Consider the following 15,515-nt stretch of genomic DNA (forward strand, 5'->3'; position numbering starts at 1 on the left):
GATGAGAAAGAAAAGTTGTGCAATGTAGTATGTATTTATCTGGCTATGTAGTTTATAACAGGCCTTGCATCTGTGCATATTTCCTGTTTCTCACATGTGATTTTTCTCACTGGTTGCCAAGTTGTGCCATGCTGGTGATCTAACTAGTTTTATGAATACATTTGGAGTAAGTGTGATTTACACTTTGAAATGTGATTAACTGACGCAATGCAGCCTTCTATAAATATGGGTGGAGGATGTTTGGTTTTTGAATGCAGTATTCCAATAGACTTTTGTCAGGCATGTTATGTTCTTGAGATTCTTACACACTTGATGCAACTGCAAACACCAACTTCTGTGAACAAGCAACCAAATTTATTAAGCACAGTACAGTACAAGCTTTGGAGAAACCCTGAACACTCTTCATCATGCTTCTATGTCATGTCCAGGGGTGTCTCTGAACAAAGGAATTAGTCTTTCCTTTATACAAAAATCTTTACATCACAGTTAGTAATGCCCACAAGGCAACCCTCAGCCATCCCTCACAGTCACATGCCTCTCAAGATACAATGCAGTGGCCACCCCACCTCCAGAAACAATGTCATGCAAATCATCCCTTAATGGTCAAATCTGTTGCAAATTGATTTTTGTAACTATAGGGGAGTAGTCAAATTCCAACTGTAATGTTCTTATTGATTTCTGGATGAAAATGTAAATCATCCCTGAATGACGAAGAAATGGCAGTGTAAACCTCCTACATTCCACCTATGAGACAAAGGCACATCACTTTACCTCAGAGCATTCAATTTCTTGCAGGTCAGTAGAGCAAATTAACTCTTTTTAATATCTCAGGCAGAGTGATTTTTATTTTTATTTTTTTCTACTTTTACTTCTAGTAGTATTATTACAGAACTAAATTGAACATTGAATCGATCATTCTTCATATGTGAGGTTAACAGGCTATTTAGCCAGGTGGGTGGTAGTTCCCTTACCCTGCAGAATTATTTCATCTAATTCCTTTGAAATAATTGGGAGGTGATAGAGTTCTTGACCACTGTTGCTGCCTTTAAAAACTGTTGCAGACAAACATGTTAGGAATGGAAGTAATCATTTGGGACCCATGAGCCTGTTTTGCCACATGGCTGATCTGTTTGCTTTTGAATTCCACATCAGCTACCTTTTTTGTTTGAGTATGCAGTTCATCAAGACTTGAGGCTTGCTTTTTCCTTGCGGTCACAGCAACATTTTCTCTTGTTCCAATTCTTGTATCTTTTTCCTCTAGTCCATTGTACACTTGGCAAATAGTAGATTGAATCATACAATTCCTATCTAAACCTGCCTTTTTTAAAATATACTATTATCAGATCTCCCATTGTGATGCTGTACTCTAAGTACAACTTCTGTTTTTCCGACTTAATCCAGCAGTTGAATTTGCTTTTCCCTGGAATTGTTGTGGTAAATCTCTTCATTCAATGACCTTCACGTCCTCCCTAAAGGATGGTGACTGGATTGGGTGCACCACTCAGTGTCTGATTGGATCACACCTATTAAAAATGTTCTAAACGCATATTAGTTATTTTCAGTTTAGCAGATGGTAAAGCATTATTCAACTTTGTGAATTCTTGCAGTTTGTGTGAGACATTGGTGCTGATTAATATTTTTAGTCTAAGGGAGCCATTTTATGGCTGAAAAAATATTACAAATTGAGATTGAATAATTCAGATTTGAATAAAATTTAAATCTGAGCATTCCAGTTGTTTTTCAGACTAAATTTTGGAAACTGTATTTGAATTTCACATCTTTACTTCCCAAAGAAATGGGTAAGAAATGAAAATTTATACCTGTTAAAAGCCTTAATTATTGAACAGGAAAAGTGTGTTGCAAATAGATTGTTGGTAGTTTATTCTGGCAAACCTGGATAAGTGCCTAACTTGTGGAAACCTGATCATCAGTCAACACACTGAAGGACTCATTTTAATATTTTCCAGAATTTAATTTCCTTTCGGGAAGTTTTGTTTTTTTATTTTTTATATTTTAATCTGTAGATCAGTAGTGATTACACATTTACTTATCCCAGGCACTGTTGTGAGGGGCATTTTTTTTTCTGGTGTTTTCCCACCATATTAAGGATGTATCTTTCTTTGATGTAATAGGAAATTTTGAAAAAAAACAATGCTGCTTGTATAATTCTTCACTTAGTTCTTAACTATTACAAGATAGTTTTTTAATCTGCCTAAAGCATATTCCCCGCATGCAGCCCCACTTGATTAAAGAAAACTAAACACCAGTTTAAACGTTTTCTTTAAGAAATGGCCATTTACAAAAGCAGCATGCTCATAGCATGGTTTCAAATGCATTGCAAATATCTTCATTTCATTTAGTGGTATAACTGCTGTGCCTTGGGATGTTCATAAGTGCTAAGCATATGATGGTGGAGTTGGAAGGAAGAGTGAGTAATCCAGAAAGTAATATGTAGTGTTTTGGGGATGACTGTCCTGCTAACTGAAGTTTGGCTACAAGGCAGTCTGGCAGCTAGTGTGCTACTGCAGAAGGCAAATTGCTGATGGTGAAAATCTGAAATGAACATAAAGCTGGAAAAATTTGCAGCATTTGTGGAAACAGATAATGTCTTTAGTTTTGTATGACTCTTTTTCAGAACTAAAAAGATAAACCAGGTATATGGGGCTAAGACTCAGCTGGGTGGCTCTAAATGGATGGAGCGAGCAGCGTAGATGATTTCATAGTGATGTAGTGGTAGTGTCCTTACCCCTGGATCAGGAAATCTAGGTTCAATTCCCACTTGCTCCAAAGATATGTGATAACATGTCTGAACAGATTGATTAGAAAAATTAGATTACTTCATTGGAACTCAGGTTTTCACTTGAATAATCAACAACTTTTTAATTACTTGATTTATTGGGCTAAAGAACAAGTCTAGTGCTAAAGGAAATGCAAGTGGGTGAGTTGATTTACCTAATAATTGTATAACCAGATGCATTTCCAGTTTTTTTTGGAATAATCGCAGACAATATGCCAAATTGCAACATCGCAAATGGAGTTTTGTTTTTGAAAACTTTTCTGCCATATTCAAAACTTTAAATATAATGCGGAGGATGTTTGAACATGCAATATATGTTGTTTTTACTTTTACTTCTTTTGCAGAAATTTATCACTGGCTGGAAGAATTAACATTAGTATTGAAAGATACCTCTACTGAGTAAAAAATGGGTTTTACTGGTAAGAAATCTACAAAAGGACCAGTTTGCTGGCGAAAGCGGGTTAAATCTGAGTATATGCGTCTTCGGCAGCTGAAACGCTTTAGACGTGCAGATGAAGTTAAGGTAAGAATGGTTTGAATTGATGTCACTTGTATTCAGTCTGTAGTTGCTATTTTTCTGGAACCAGGAGGGGGTGCTCTTATTTATATAAGTCAATCCTGAGTGTAGCATTTCATATATTATTATGGAGTGAATCATTATGTCTGCCCACTGTGCAGAAGGGGAAAATTAATCTCTTGTGCTTTTAATTAAACAAATAACGTCAACAATAGGATGAACGTTTAGTAAGGTAACAAAAATTAAGAATCTTAGCAAATACAATCTAATTCTTTTCATAAAGAACTGAGATCTTGGAGCATTATCTTTTTATTTATTTAGCATTATTATTTAATTTGCATTTTGTAACCTGCCTTCATTCCCAGTAGTCCAATATCATGTTAACCTTGAGTTCACCATTTTTCAATAGTTTTAGATCATCTGTAAATGTAATAATTTGTTTGTGACAGCTAGCTCTAAAACGCAAAATGAAAGTGACTCCTGTTGAGGATATAACAAAAATATTATTTTAGGCTAATAACCGGCTAAAAGTAAAGACGAGCATTTAGCCTGTCTTAATCTGTGAATTCCTTATACTGTTATATATTTGTTCACAAGTAAACTCAACTACCTAGATTTATAGTTTGTCTTCCATAGTTGTTAACTTGTTTTTCCTTATGGTGGTTCAGTGGTTCGCACTGCTGCCTAACAGCGCCAGGGACACTGGTTCAATTCGAGCCTCTGGCAACTGTGTGGAATTTGCACATTCTTCCTGTGTCTGTGTGGGCTTCCTCCGAGTGCTCCGGTTTCCTCCCACAATCCAAAGATGTGCAGGCTAGGTGAATTAGCCATGCTAAAATAGTGATGTGTAGGTAGGTGCATTAGTCAGGAGTAAATGTAGGATAGGGGAATGGGTCTGGATGAGTTACTCTTCGGAGGCCCAGTGTGGGCTTGTTGAGCTGAAGGGCCTGTTCCCACACTGTAGGGATTCTGTGATTCTATAAGCCTCAGAAAATTGTAGTGGGACAAGTGTAATATCTCCACCCTCAATCATGCTTACTGTTTAACAAATTCTGTTATCTTGGGTCTAGGGTGACAGACAATTTAACTCTTGAGGCAGATCTCACCATCAGCTGCTTTTATTTTTGCTGTGATTGTTTAGTTCCTGGCTTTAAAAGAAAAGCGCCCCTTTTTAAAGCTTTGCCTCGACAGACTTTTATATAACTCAGGCCTCCTGTCCCATGTTGTTGTATGTTTTTTGTTTGTATTGGAAATGACTTTGGTCCTTCATCAAAACTTAATGCTTTTGGAAATTGAAAAAAACACAGACACTTGTGCACAAACTGAGTGGTATAGGATATACGTCACCATTTGCAATACGTCAGATACTAAAATAGACTCGTGCACCAGCTCAATATGTTGTCCAGGTCTTGCTACATATGGGCAAAGTTACTTGTTGCTTAGGTGTCAGGCAATGACCATCTCTGATGAGAGATTTGAGCCATCACCTCCTTGATGTTTAATGACATTGACAGTGAGAGAATTCAGCAATGGTAATGTCCTGAGTGTCACCATTGACAGAAACCGAACTGAACTAGTCATATAAATACTTTGGTTCTGAGAACAGGCCAGAGGAACTGAATTCTGCAGCAAGTAACTCCCTAGAATCTGTTAACCACCTGCAGGGTTCCCATCAGGAGTGTAATGGAATATTCTCCATGATAACATCTTCAACAACACCAGAAGCTTGTTACCATCCAGCACAGAGCACTTTGCTTGATTGAAATCCCATTGACCACCTTCAACATTCACTCCTTTAACCAGCAATGCATAGTGGCAACAATGTGTACATTCACAAGATAAACTGAAGCAATTCACCAAGACGCCTTCAGCATAAGAACATAAAAACTAAGAGCAGTAGTAGGCAATTGAGCTCCTTGAGTCTGCTCTGCTATTTAATTTTGGTCACGGCTGATTTAATCTCCGCTTCAACTCCAATTCTTTGCCTGTTCGCTATAACCCTTTTAAGCCATTGCTAATTTAAAAACATCTGTCTGTCTGTCTCTTCCTTGAGGACCTCCAGCACCTTCCAAACTTTTATTATCTAGAAAGGGCAGAGGTTGCCTAGGGATACCATCACCTATAAGCCACATGATCCTTACTTGGTATTGTTGCTGTTCCTTCACTGCTGAATTAAAATCTTGAAATGGTGTCCCAATACCTTCAGGACTGCAGCAATTCAAGACCGCTCACCATTGCCTCTTCTCCAGGCAGTTAGGGTTGGACAGTAAAGTTAGCATAATGATTAATGTCCATATCTCATAAGTGAACAAAAGAAACCCTTTCTACACTTTAGAACTTTAAGCTAAGTGATGAGTGGAAAGAAAAAATACTTAACTGCTATGCAATGATCTCTCTTTCAAAACGTTTATTATTCACAATATCTAAGAACATATTTTGTTACTTTTGGATATTTGGATTCAGCATTATAGCAACATTGGTTCAGTTGTAGGAAACAAAAGGTAATTTTATGTAGTTTTGCAATTGGAAAGCTGTTCCCAATGGGTACCACAGGCTCAGTACTAGGTCTTCTGAGTTTTATGGTGTATATATTAACAATTTGGACATAAATGTGGGGAATATGATCAACAAGCTTTGAGAGAACATAATCATTGGACACGTAGTTCATAATGAGAGGGTTAGCCTTTAAACTGCAGGTGGATTCCAATGCACTGGTTGGGTGGACAAGAACAATGCAGATCATAAGTTGGTTGAGATAGCATATGAAAGCCTTTCCTTATTTAGCAGAGATCTGGAATACAATGAGATTATGCTGGAACTGTATATATCATTAGTTAGGTTACAGCTTGAGTACTGTGTGCAGTTCTGATCACCTCAATAAAGAAAAGATGTACAGTATTAAAAAGAGGACAGAAGATTTGAGGATGTTGTTGGGTTTTGAAAACCAACAGCTATAAGAGATTGTATCCAATGTGGTGGGACAGTAGAGAAATCTTGATGTACAAAATTGTGGAGGGCCTAGGCAATGTCTGTGAATCACCTATTATGTTAGAAGGGATTGGGGACATAGATTTAAAATAATACTGAGGGGAGAGGTGGAAAACCTGAATTCCCTGTACTTTTATTTCTTTAACTAGTCTACCATGTGGGACATTGTCCATAATTCAGGTTCCTAAAGTTACCACATTTGCAATAAGTTAACTATTTTTGATTTACCGGCACCACATGATCTTAGTGCATGCTGGAATACAAATTTTAAATTTGCTCATGAAAGTATGTTAAGTAAGGAAACCTACCACCCTGAACTTTATTTGCAACTCTTGGCTACCCTGAAAGTGACCTAGCAAGTTATTCAGTCATATACATTCCTTGTGAATTGATCATAAATGCCTGTCTAGCCATTCATGTACACATACTAAGGAATAAAAGAAAACTACGAAACTAGATGCTTCGTAAGCCAATTCCTCATTCCTGATGAAGGACTTTTGCCTGAAACGTCGACTCTCCTGCTCTTGGATGTTCCCTGACCTGCTGTGCTTTTCCAGCATCTCTCACTCAACTCTAATCTCCAGCATCTCCAGTCCTCATTTTTGGCTCCGTAAACCAAGCTTTACCCCTGCAGCTATGACACAGGGATCTACTTGACGTTGGTTGGAATTGTTCCTAAATGCTAATAAACAGAATAACCATTACCCTTCTCCCAATTATTATCAAACTGCTATGTAGCAAGAGTACTACTATATTGTACCTATATCTCAGTGCTGAGCATTCATTACTTCCTTGCGCCAATTTAATAAAAGCTTGGTGAAGAGATTTACTGAAAATCTAAACTGACCAATTTATTTTTTTTTAACTGTTGTCATGTAGGCCCTTTAAGTTTTGTTTCCATTATTGTATGCTGACTTTTGTTCTTGTGTGGAATGTGAGCATGGCTGACATGGGGTGGGGGAAAGAGACGTGGTGGACAAATACAATGATCATTGAGTGGCACCATATCAAAGCATTTTTTATAGAAATTTATAGAATCCCTACAGTGTGGAAACAGGCCAGTTGGCCCAACAAGTCCTCACTGACCCTCCAAAGAGGATCCCACCTGGACCCATTCCCCCAACCTATTACTCTATATTTCCCATGACTAATGCAGCTAACCTGCACACTCCTGAACACTAAGCAATTTAGGATGGCCAATTCACCTGACCTGCATATCTTTGGACTGTGGGAGGAATCTCTTGGTGTCTGTCTCGCTCTCGGTGTCTGTCTCGCTCTCGGTGTCTGTCTCGCTCTCGGTGTCTGTCTCGCTCTCGGTGTCTGTCTCGCTCTCGGTGTCTGTCTCGCTCTCGGTGTCTGTCTCGCGCTCCTTCAGTTATAGGACATTTATGAGATTATGTTTGAAATGTTTTGTGTAGTTTGGTTTCTTTATTGAAGGAATAATGTAATTGCATTAAAGGAGGTCCAGAAGAGGTGTACTAGACTGATGCCTGGAATGATATGTACTGGGCTTGTTTTTGCTGGAGATTGAGTGAGGGGTGACTTGAATGAAATGTGCAAGACTGGCTGTTGAGGTGGTGTTATGGTCACACTAGTTTTGGACTAAAAGTGTAGGTTCAAGTCCCACGAACTCAGTGCAATTGATTTTAAAGAAATTTTATAAGATCTTGGACAGCCTAGACAAGGTAGACATGACAGTTATTCTTCTTGCAGTTGAGTCCAAAATAGGAATCATTACTTTAAGATTAGAGAGCATCCTTTTTAAGGTAGAAATTGCACCCACCACCTCCAAGGATTGTGAAATTTGAAGCTCCATCTCAGAAGGCGATGTAGGTCATGTCATTGATTATTGAAGATTGATGTGGACACAGTTTTGTTATGTAAGGAATGCCATAATGAGGATATGAAATTTGAAATCTATAATCCACTATGATCATATTCAATGGTAGAGCAGGCCGGAGGAGACAAATGACCTCCTCCTTTCTCAAACTTTTATTTTTATAAGTCATGTTTTGTTGTCTATATCAATAAATTAAGTTTAAACAAATATCTTTATTCAATTCACAGAGCATGTTCAATGCAAATCGCCAAAAAATCAAAGAAAAGACAGAAATCTTGAATCAGGATTGGAAGCAACACCGGATACAACCTGTTCACATCATGACTTCTGTGAGCACAATGCGTGGTACCAGAGAGGTATAATAGATTTTTTTTTCTGGGAAAAGCGTTTATGGTAAACATAAAGTTTTGTGCACAGTCACCCTCCCAATACAAAGAATGCTTCTTACGTTCTCCTATCCAATGTTGCAACGTGTTATTAACTGATATGAACATTATAAAGACTTTCACTATATCTGGGGGAACTTAGGCTTGTTAATCAGCATTCTATAAATAATTTGCACAATTTGTGTTAACCAAAGATAATTGGCAACTGTTGGCTTCAGAGACTTACAGCCTTTGGGTATAAAACTCTGAAATACCGGCATGAATTGAGATTAAAATTATTTATTTTTGTGGTTAAAAACAAGGACTGCAGATGCTGGAAACCAGAGTTTAGATCAGAGTGGTGCTGGAAAACACAGCAGGTCAGGCAGCATCCGCGGTGCAGGGAAATCCTGCTCCTCTGATGCTGCCTGACCTGCTGTGCTTTTCCAGCACCACTCTTATTTATTTTTGTGTAATGGTTATTGCATCAAGAATGTTTTGTGCTTATAATAAATTTTTCTTTCTATTTTGAGAAGCTCGTTGTCATCCACAATGGATGGAATTCCCTTCCCAACAGCATTGTGAAAGTACCTATGCAACATGGGTTGCAGTGGTTCAAGAAGGAAGCTCAACACCACCATCTCAAAGGCAGTTAGGAATTGGCAATTAATGATGCCAATATTCTGTGAATGAATAAAAAATAATGGCTTGTTGATTTTTATTTTGTCCGAAGTTGGGTTTTTTCCAAAAGAAAAATGGTCAATGAAGGCTGTGTTTTTTTTAACCTTTTAATGTAAAATAAAATATTGTTTACCATTGTGACCTGTATTGATCATTCACAGATTCAGCAAACAAGGCTCCCTTTCTCTTACTAGCCATCAATTCTTGGCTGTGTTTGGGTGGAGGTGTTATTTTATGCATTGGGTATTGTCCATAAAATCTTTTCATCAGTAGTTTCTTAGCTGATTGCACCTTGTTTGCAACTTCCAGCTATAAAGCCAATAATTACTTAATCACTCATAGGTTTGATCAAATTAAACTTCACAGATAATGGTACTAATTGACTAGATAAAATCTTTGAAAACTGTAGTCAGATTACTATTACTAAGTATCAGTGTTTAACTAATAAAATTCTTAACTATAACAAGACATCAGGCAAAGATCAATACCTTTTTATACCTTTGTGATTAAAATGGGTGTCTTTTAGTATAAAGTAGTGTTCGTGTGTGCAGGCAATACTTGAAGATGACGTTAGTTATGGAAATCAAAACTTTAGTTTGGTTGAGGATGAGGAACACTAGGGAGAAGAACCCACTAATTTGCATAGTCTCAAGGTCTCTGTATGGTAACCACAACATGGACAAAGTAAGCCAAAAGGAACACTGGGTGCTTGTGACATGGGTATGGCAGTAGTCGTGGATGACTTTAATCTGCATGTAATTGGAAAAATTGGTTTGGCAGTGGTAGCCTGAATGAAGGTTTCAACTAATGCTTTCTAGTTGGTTCCAGAGCATTTCTTAGAAAGGACAATCTTGAGAGCAGGTTGTACTAGACTTTGTACTGTGTCATGAGATGGATTAACTAGTGACCTCCAAGTAAAAATGCCAGTGACCAGAACTTATTTTTATGCAACTTTGGAAGCCTCTGCCTTAGCCAGTTTAGGTCAGGTAATTGAATATATTTAAGGTGGAACTAGATAGGTTCTTGTTATACGAGAGACCAGATAGGAATTTCTGGGGAAATCATAATGTGAAATCTGAAACACAAAACAACCATGATCTTATTGAATAGTGGAGTAGATTCAAGGAGCATGATGAGCTACTTCAGCACCGAATTCAAATGTTCATAAAAGTTGATTGATTATGTTTGCCTTTAATTCATGTGTAAAGTCTGTTGAGATGGAGTTGTCGGTAGTTTACAGTATTGTGCAAGTTGTTGCTGATTAATTTTGTATCACCAAGATCACTTAAGTGCATAGCAAAGTACATTATTGATGCAGATCTGCATTACAATTACTGACATCATTCAATAACAAGTAAAAATACTTCTATGAAAAAACATTTAAAGTTATCATTTAAATGATTAATGATTGACATTACTGTATGGAGAGTTTGCTGGTTATGACTGGGGCTGTGGCAGGGAGGCTGCTTATGGTGGGAAGCAATGTAGTTGTGTTTAGGGCCGACTGTAGAAGTTCTGATCAGAAGATTTTGATTCTGTCAGGGTGTGTAGATCATCGTCACTGTATTAACTTTGTGCACAGAGTTTGAAATAGATTATGATTTACCAGTTAGCAAGAAATAAAATGTTGAATAGCTCTTCCCCTGCTATGCAATTGATAAACATTTTGAAGGAGCAAACAATATCGGGCTGTGGAGAATGCAGAGGGAAGCGGGATTTGTAGATTATTCCATTTATCTTGGTGGGTCAAATAGTATCTTGCGCTTTAAATTTCTGTGCTTTTTATCACATTAATACATTTCACTATAACCATGTAATGCCATCCTAGCCTTTAAACTATGTAGTCGGTTGACCTGAAAAATCACTTTCTTCCGATTGTCTTTCTGCAGTATATCCTAAGATTTTTTCTTTGTTTGTTTATTTTTAGTGTGCTGTGGAGAGTGGATTCTCAGAATTTCCAAAGCAAGTCATTCCCTTGAAGACTTTGAATGCAGTGGCCTCCATTCCAGTTATGTACTCCTGGTCTCCCCTTCAGCAAAATTTCATGGTATGTGTTTCGGACATATGCAAAAATTATGTTTTTTAATGTTTTATTTATTTGTAATGTATCCATGGATAGTATAATCCACTTAAGTTCTTAAAAATGTTCTTCCTTTGTTCAACTGAAAATCTTTGGGCAGCATGGTGGCACAGAGACCTGGGTTCAATTCCCGCCTCAGGCAACTATCTTTGTGGAGTTTGCACATTCTCCCCGTGTCTGCGTGGGTTTCCTCCGGGTGCTCCGGTTTCCTCCCACAGTCCAAAAATGTGCGGGTTAGGTGAATTGACCATGCTAAATTGTCCATAGTTTAAGGTGAAGGGGTAAATGTAGGGGAATAGGTCTGGGTGGGTTGCTCTTTGGAGGGTCGGTGTGGACTTGATGGGCCAAAGGTCCTCTTTCCATACTGCAAGTAATCTAATCTATAAAAATAAATCTTCACTTAATTTTATTTCTTGTTTCGAACTGAGTATTCAGTTTATTTTTAATAATATCGACTTGCTATATTTGTTAATCACCTGAGGTGACAGGTATTTTTCATGCAGACTATTTTTAAAATTTAACTAGCACATGCTCCTGAAACTTATTGTTACAAAGGAAGCACTCGTGCTGCTGTCTAAATCTAGTAGAAATTAAGAGTCCTCTAATTTCTGAAGAACTCGCTTTGACTTTGCTGTTCCTGAAAATCATGTTTTTCAACCTTGACTTTTCAAACTTAATGTAATTCTTCTTTTCTTCTACCCGAATAAAAAGTCATATGGACTCCTCTATACTTGCGCTTTAAGTATAATTTTGTAATACTTGAGGAGAACTGACAAATATTCCATGTGTTTAAGCATGTCACTTCATAGGAGGTCAAAAATGAACTGCAAATGTTTGCTACATTTTGTTTTTATAATTAGATATAAAGGACTTTTGTTAATTTAAGGTGGAAGATGAAACTGTTCTACACAACATTCCTTACATGGGGGATGAAATCCTGGATCAGGATGGGACTTTTATTGAAGAACTCATTAAAAACTATGATGGAAAAGTACATGGAGACCGAGGTAATGCTGTCCATCTGCTGTTTTACACTGATTAATAGTCTGTGCAGAAATATTAGTTTAATCATATTTTAGAAAATAAAATTAAAATATGGAATCCAGAAACCCATGTATAATTACTTCCAAGAAAAAAGACGTTTTCCTAATGCTGAAAGTTAATTTGGTGAAACTGACAAATGGTACTCTAAATATAAATAGCATTTAATTGGTTCTTGAACATTATGCAGTAATCTTTTAAGAATCATTGTTCATTTTAATCTTATTTTTCATTTTTCTCAAGGTATATCCTCAGCATTTTTCATGAGTAGTTACTTAACCTTGTATTACAAAATCTGTTGTATGTGTAATAGATTTTATATGTCATGAAATTTCTTGACTTCTGTGCCTCCATATTTTAATATTTTAAATGTAAATATTACGTAGAAATAGATGAAAATGAGTTTTTCCTTGTATCCAAGCTAAAATGCAGATTTCACAACACTATTTCTTTCAACTTTTAACATCTAACCACCATTCCTGTACTGAAGTGTTCGTTTCTAAGCATGATTTTGTTTTGTTTCAAAGGAGTTGAACTTTGTATCCAGGCAGTTATCATGAAGGTTGCATAGCTGAATAATTATCCATAATACTAAAATGGCTTTTGCGCATGCACAGACACAGCCTGTCACCAAACTGTTTACAACGGGCTGTATGATGAGCTTGCATGTGGGTGTGCTGCTGATGGCATGAGCCAATGGAGATGAGGGGCTTGGAAGGTGTGGGTAGTGGGAGAGTTGAGTTGGAGATCAGGACTGAAGTGGAGATTCCCCTTATTGGAGATGAGACCTTCTGCATTGCTGCTCCATTACTCCAGAATTGTGAGGAAGTGAGGACTGCAGATGCTGGAGATCAGAGCTGAAAATGTGTTGCTGGAAAAGTGCAGCAGGTCAGGCAGCATCCAAGGAGCAGGAAAATCAACGTTTCGGGCATGAGCCTGAAGAAGGGCTCATGCCTGAAAAGTCGATTCTCCTGCTCCTTGGATGCTGCCTGACCTGCTGCGCTTTTCCCGCAACACATTTTCAGTCCAGAATTGAGAGGCAGGGGTGGAGTTATTGCTCCATCGCCTTGTCCAGGATCCTGTAACTATGTATGGACAGTTATTACAACAGTACTGGTGCTCAGGCTCCACTGCTGTAGCCACTTTTTCAAAGGCCTCATAACCTAACCCATATCACGCACTTTCGATGTGTGATATTATTCCAGCCACTGAGTCCTGGATCCCTTTGCTTTTAGTTGTATTCACTTCTGATAGCAGCATCTTTTTAACTGGCTGCTACCTTGCATTGTTGTCGAATGATGTCAGGTCCCACCATATGTGTTTTATTTTTGCAACATTAGCAGCTGAAATGTACAGCAATCATTTGTACCTTTTTCCATCAAACCACCCTCTGATTTTTCTTTGGTTATTCTTACAACTAGAAGTTAAGAACAATGATGCTGAATTTGAAAATGTGTAGCATGAATTCAGAAACTTTGTCACACTACTCATTGGAGCTTAGACTTGCAACATGATCTTATAGGATTCTTAATAAGCTTGATAGAGTAATTGCTGATAGGATGTTACTCCTCATAAGTGTTTTTAGGACCAGAGGACAGTCTTGAGACAAGTTTGAGGAATTTCTTCTGCGTCATAGTCATAGAGATGTACAGTGTGGAAGCAGACCCTTCGGTCCAACTTGTCCATGCTGACCAGATATCCCAACCCAATCTAGTCCCACCTGCCAGCACCCGGCCCATATCCCTCCAAACCCTTCCTATTCATGTACCCATCCAAATGCCTCTTAAATGTTGCAATTGTACCAGCATCCACCACTTCCTCTGGCAGCTCATTCCATACATGTTCCACTCTGTGTGAAAAAGTTGCCCCTTAGGTCTTTTATATCTTTCCCCTCTCACCATAATCCAGGAGTTCTGGACTCTCCCTTCCCCAGGGAAAAGACTTTGTCTATTTATCCTATCCATGCCCCTCATGATTTTATAAACCTCTATTAGGTCACCCCCTCGGCCTCTGATGCTCCAAGGAAAACAGCCCCAGTCTGTTCAAACTCTCCTTATAACTCAATGCCTCCAACCCTGTCAACATCCTTTTAAATCTTTTCTGAACCCTTTCACGTTTCCATCTTTCCAATAGGAAGGAAACCAGAATTGCACACAATATTCCAACATTGGCCTAACCAATGTCCTGTACAGCCACAACATGACCCCCAAAATGCTGTACTCAATACTCTGATCAATAAAGGAAAGCATACCAAACACCGCCTTCACTATCCTATTTACCTGCGAACTCCACTTTCAAGGAGCTATGAACCTGCACTCCAAGGTCTCTTTGTTCAGCAACACTCCCTAGGGCCTCATCATTAAGTGTATAAGTCCTGCTAAGATTTGCTTTCCAAAATGCAGCACCTCCAGAAAGTATATTCCTGTTATGATGAAAGCAAAGGCTGGTAGGTATAGGGAATGCTGGGTGACTAAAAAATTTAAGGGTTTGGTTTGAAAAAAGGAAGCATATATCAGGTATAGGCAGGATAGATTGAGTGAGTCCTTAGAGTATAAAGGCAGTAGGAGTATACTTAAGGGAGAAATCTGGAGGGCAAAAAAGGCACATGAGATAGCTTTGACAAGTAAGGTTTTTATGAATACATTAAGATCAAAAGGGTAACAAGGGTGAGAATAGGGCCCCTCAAAGATCAGCAAGGTGGCCTTTGTGTGGAGCTGCAGGAAATGGGGGAGATACTAAGCGAGTATTTTGCAACAGTTTTTACTGTGGAAAAGGACATGGAAGATCTCGAATGTAGGGAAACAGATGATGACATCTTGAAATGTGTCCATATTACAGAAGGGGAAGTCCTGAAATGCATAAAAATGGATAAATCCCCAGGACCTGATCAGGTGTGCCCTAGAACTCTGTGGGAAGCCAAGGAAGAGGTTGCTGTGCCTCTTACTGAGATTTGTATCATCAATAGTCACAGGTGAGTTGCTGGAAGACTGGAGGTTGGCTAACATGATGCCGCTGTTTATGAAGAGTGGTAAGGACAAATCAATGAGCCTGACACCTTACCAATGGTGGGCAAGTTGTTGGAGGGAATTCTGAGGGACAGGATGTGCATGTATTTGGAAAGGCAGGACTGATTAGGGATAGTCAGCATGGCTTTGTGCATGGGAAATCATGTCACATAAACTTAATCAAGTTTTTTGAAGAAGTAA

The 15,515-nt window shown here is 38.3% G+C and overlaps 1 protein-coding gene across 1 annotated transcript in view; it reads left to right on the plus strand.

The window, feature by feature from the left end:
• The window catches only part of ezh2 (enhancer of zeste 2 polycomb repressive complex 2 subunit), a 70,481-nt gene that overhangs the window by 17,291 nt on the left and 37,675 nt on the right, over positions 1 to 15,515 (plus strand). Inside the window, exons 2-5 of the mRNA XM_087987229.1 lie at positions 3,142 to 3,320; positions 8,370 to 8,498; positions 11,116 to 11,235; positions 12,155 to 12,275. Of these exons, the coding sequence (XP_087843355.1) occupies positions 3,204 to 3,320; positions 8,370 to 8,498; positions 11,116 to 11,235; positions 12,155 to 12,275 (487 nt within the window). The 5' untranslated portion in view covers positions 3,142 to 3,203. The remainder of the gene's footprint in view (positions 1 to 3,141; positions 3,321 to 8,369; positions 8,499 to 11,115; positions 11,236 to 12,154; positions 12,276 to 15,515) is intronic.

The sequence above is a fragment of the Chiloscyllium plagiosum genome, unplaced genomic scaffold (genome assembly GCF_037043375.1).
Source record: "Chiloscyllium plagiosum isolate Xiang-an unplaced genomic scaffold, Cpla_swu_hap1 HiC_scaffold_5, whole genome shotgun sequence".
NCBI classification, from domain to species: Eukaryota; Metazoa; Chordata; class Chondrichthyes; order Orectolobiformes; family Hemiscylliidae; genus Chiloscyllium; species Chiloscyllium plagiosum.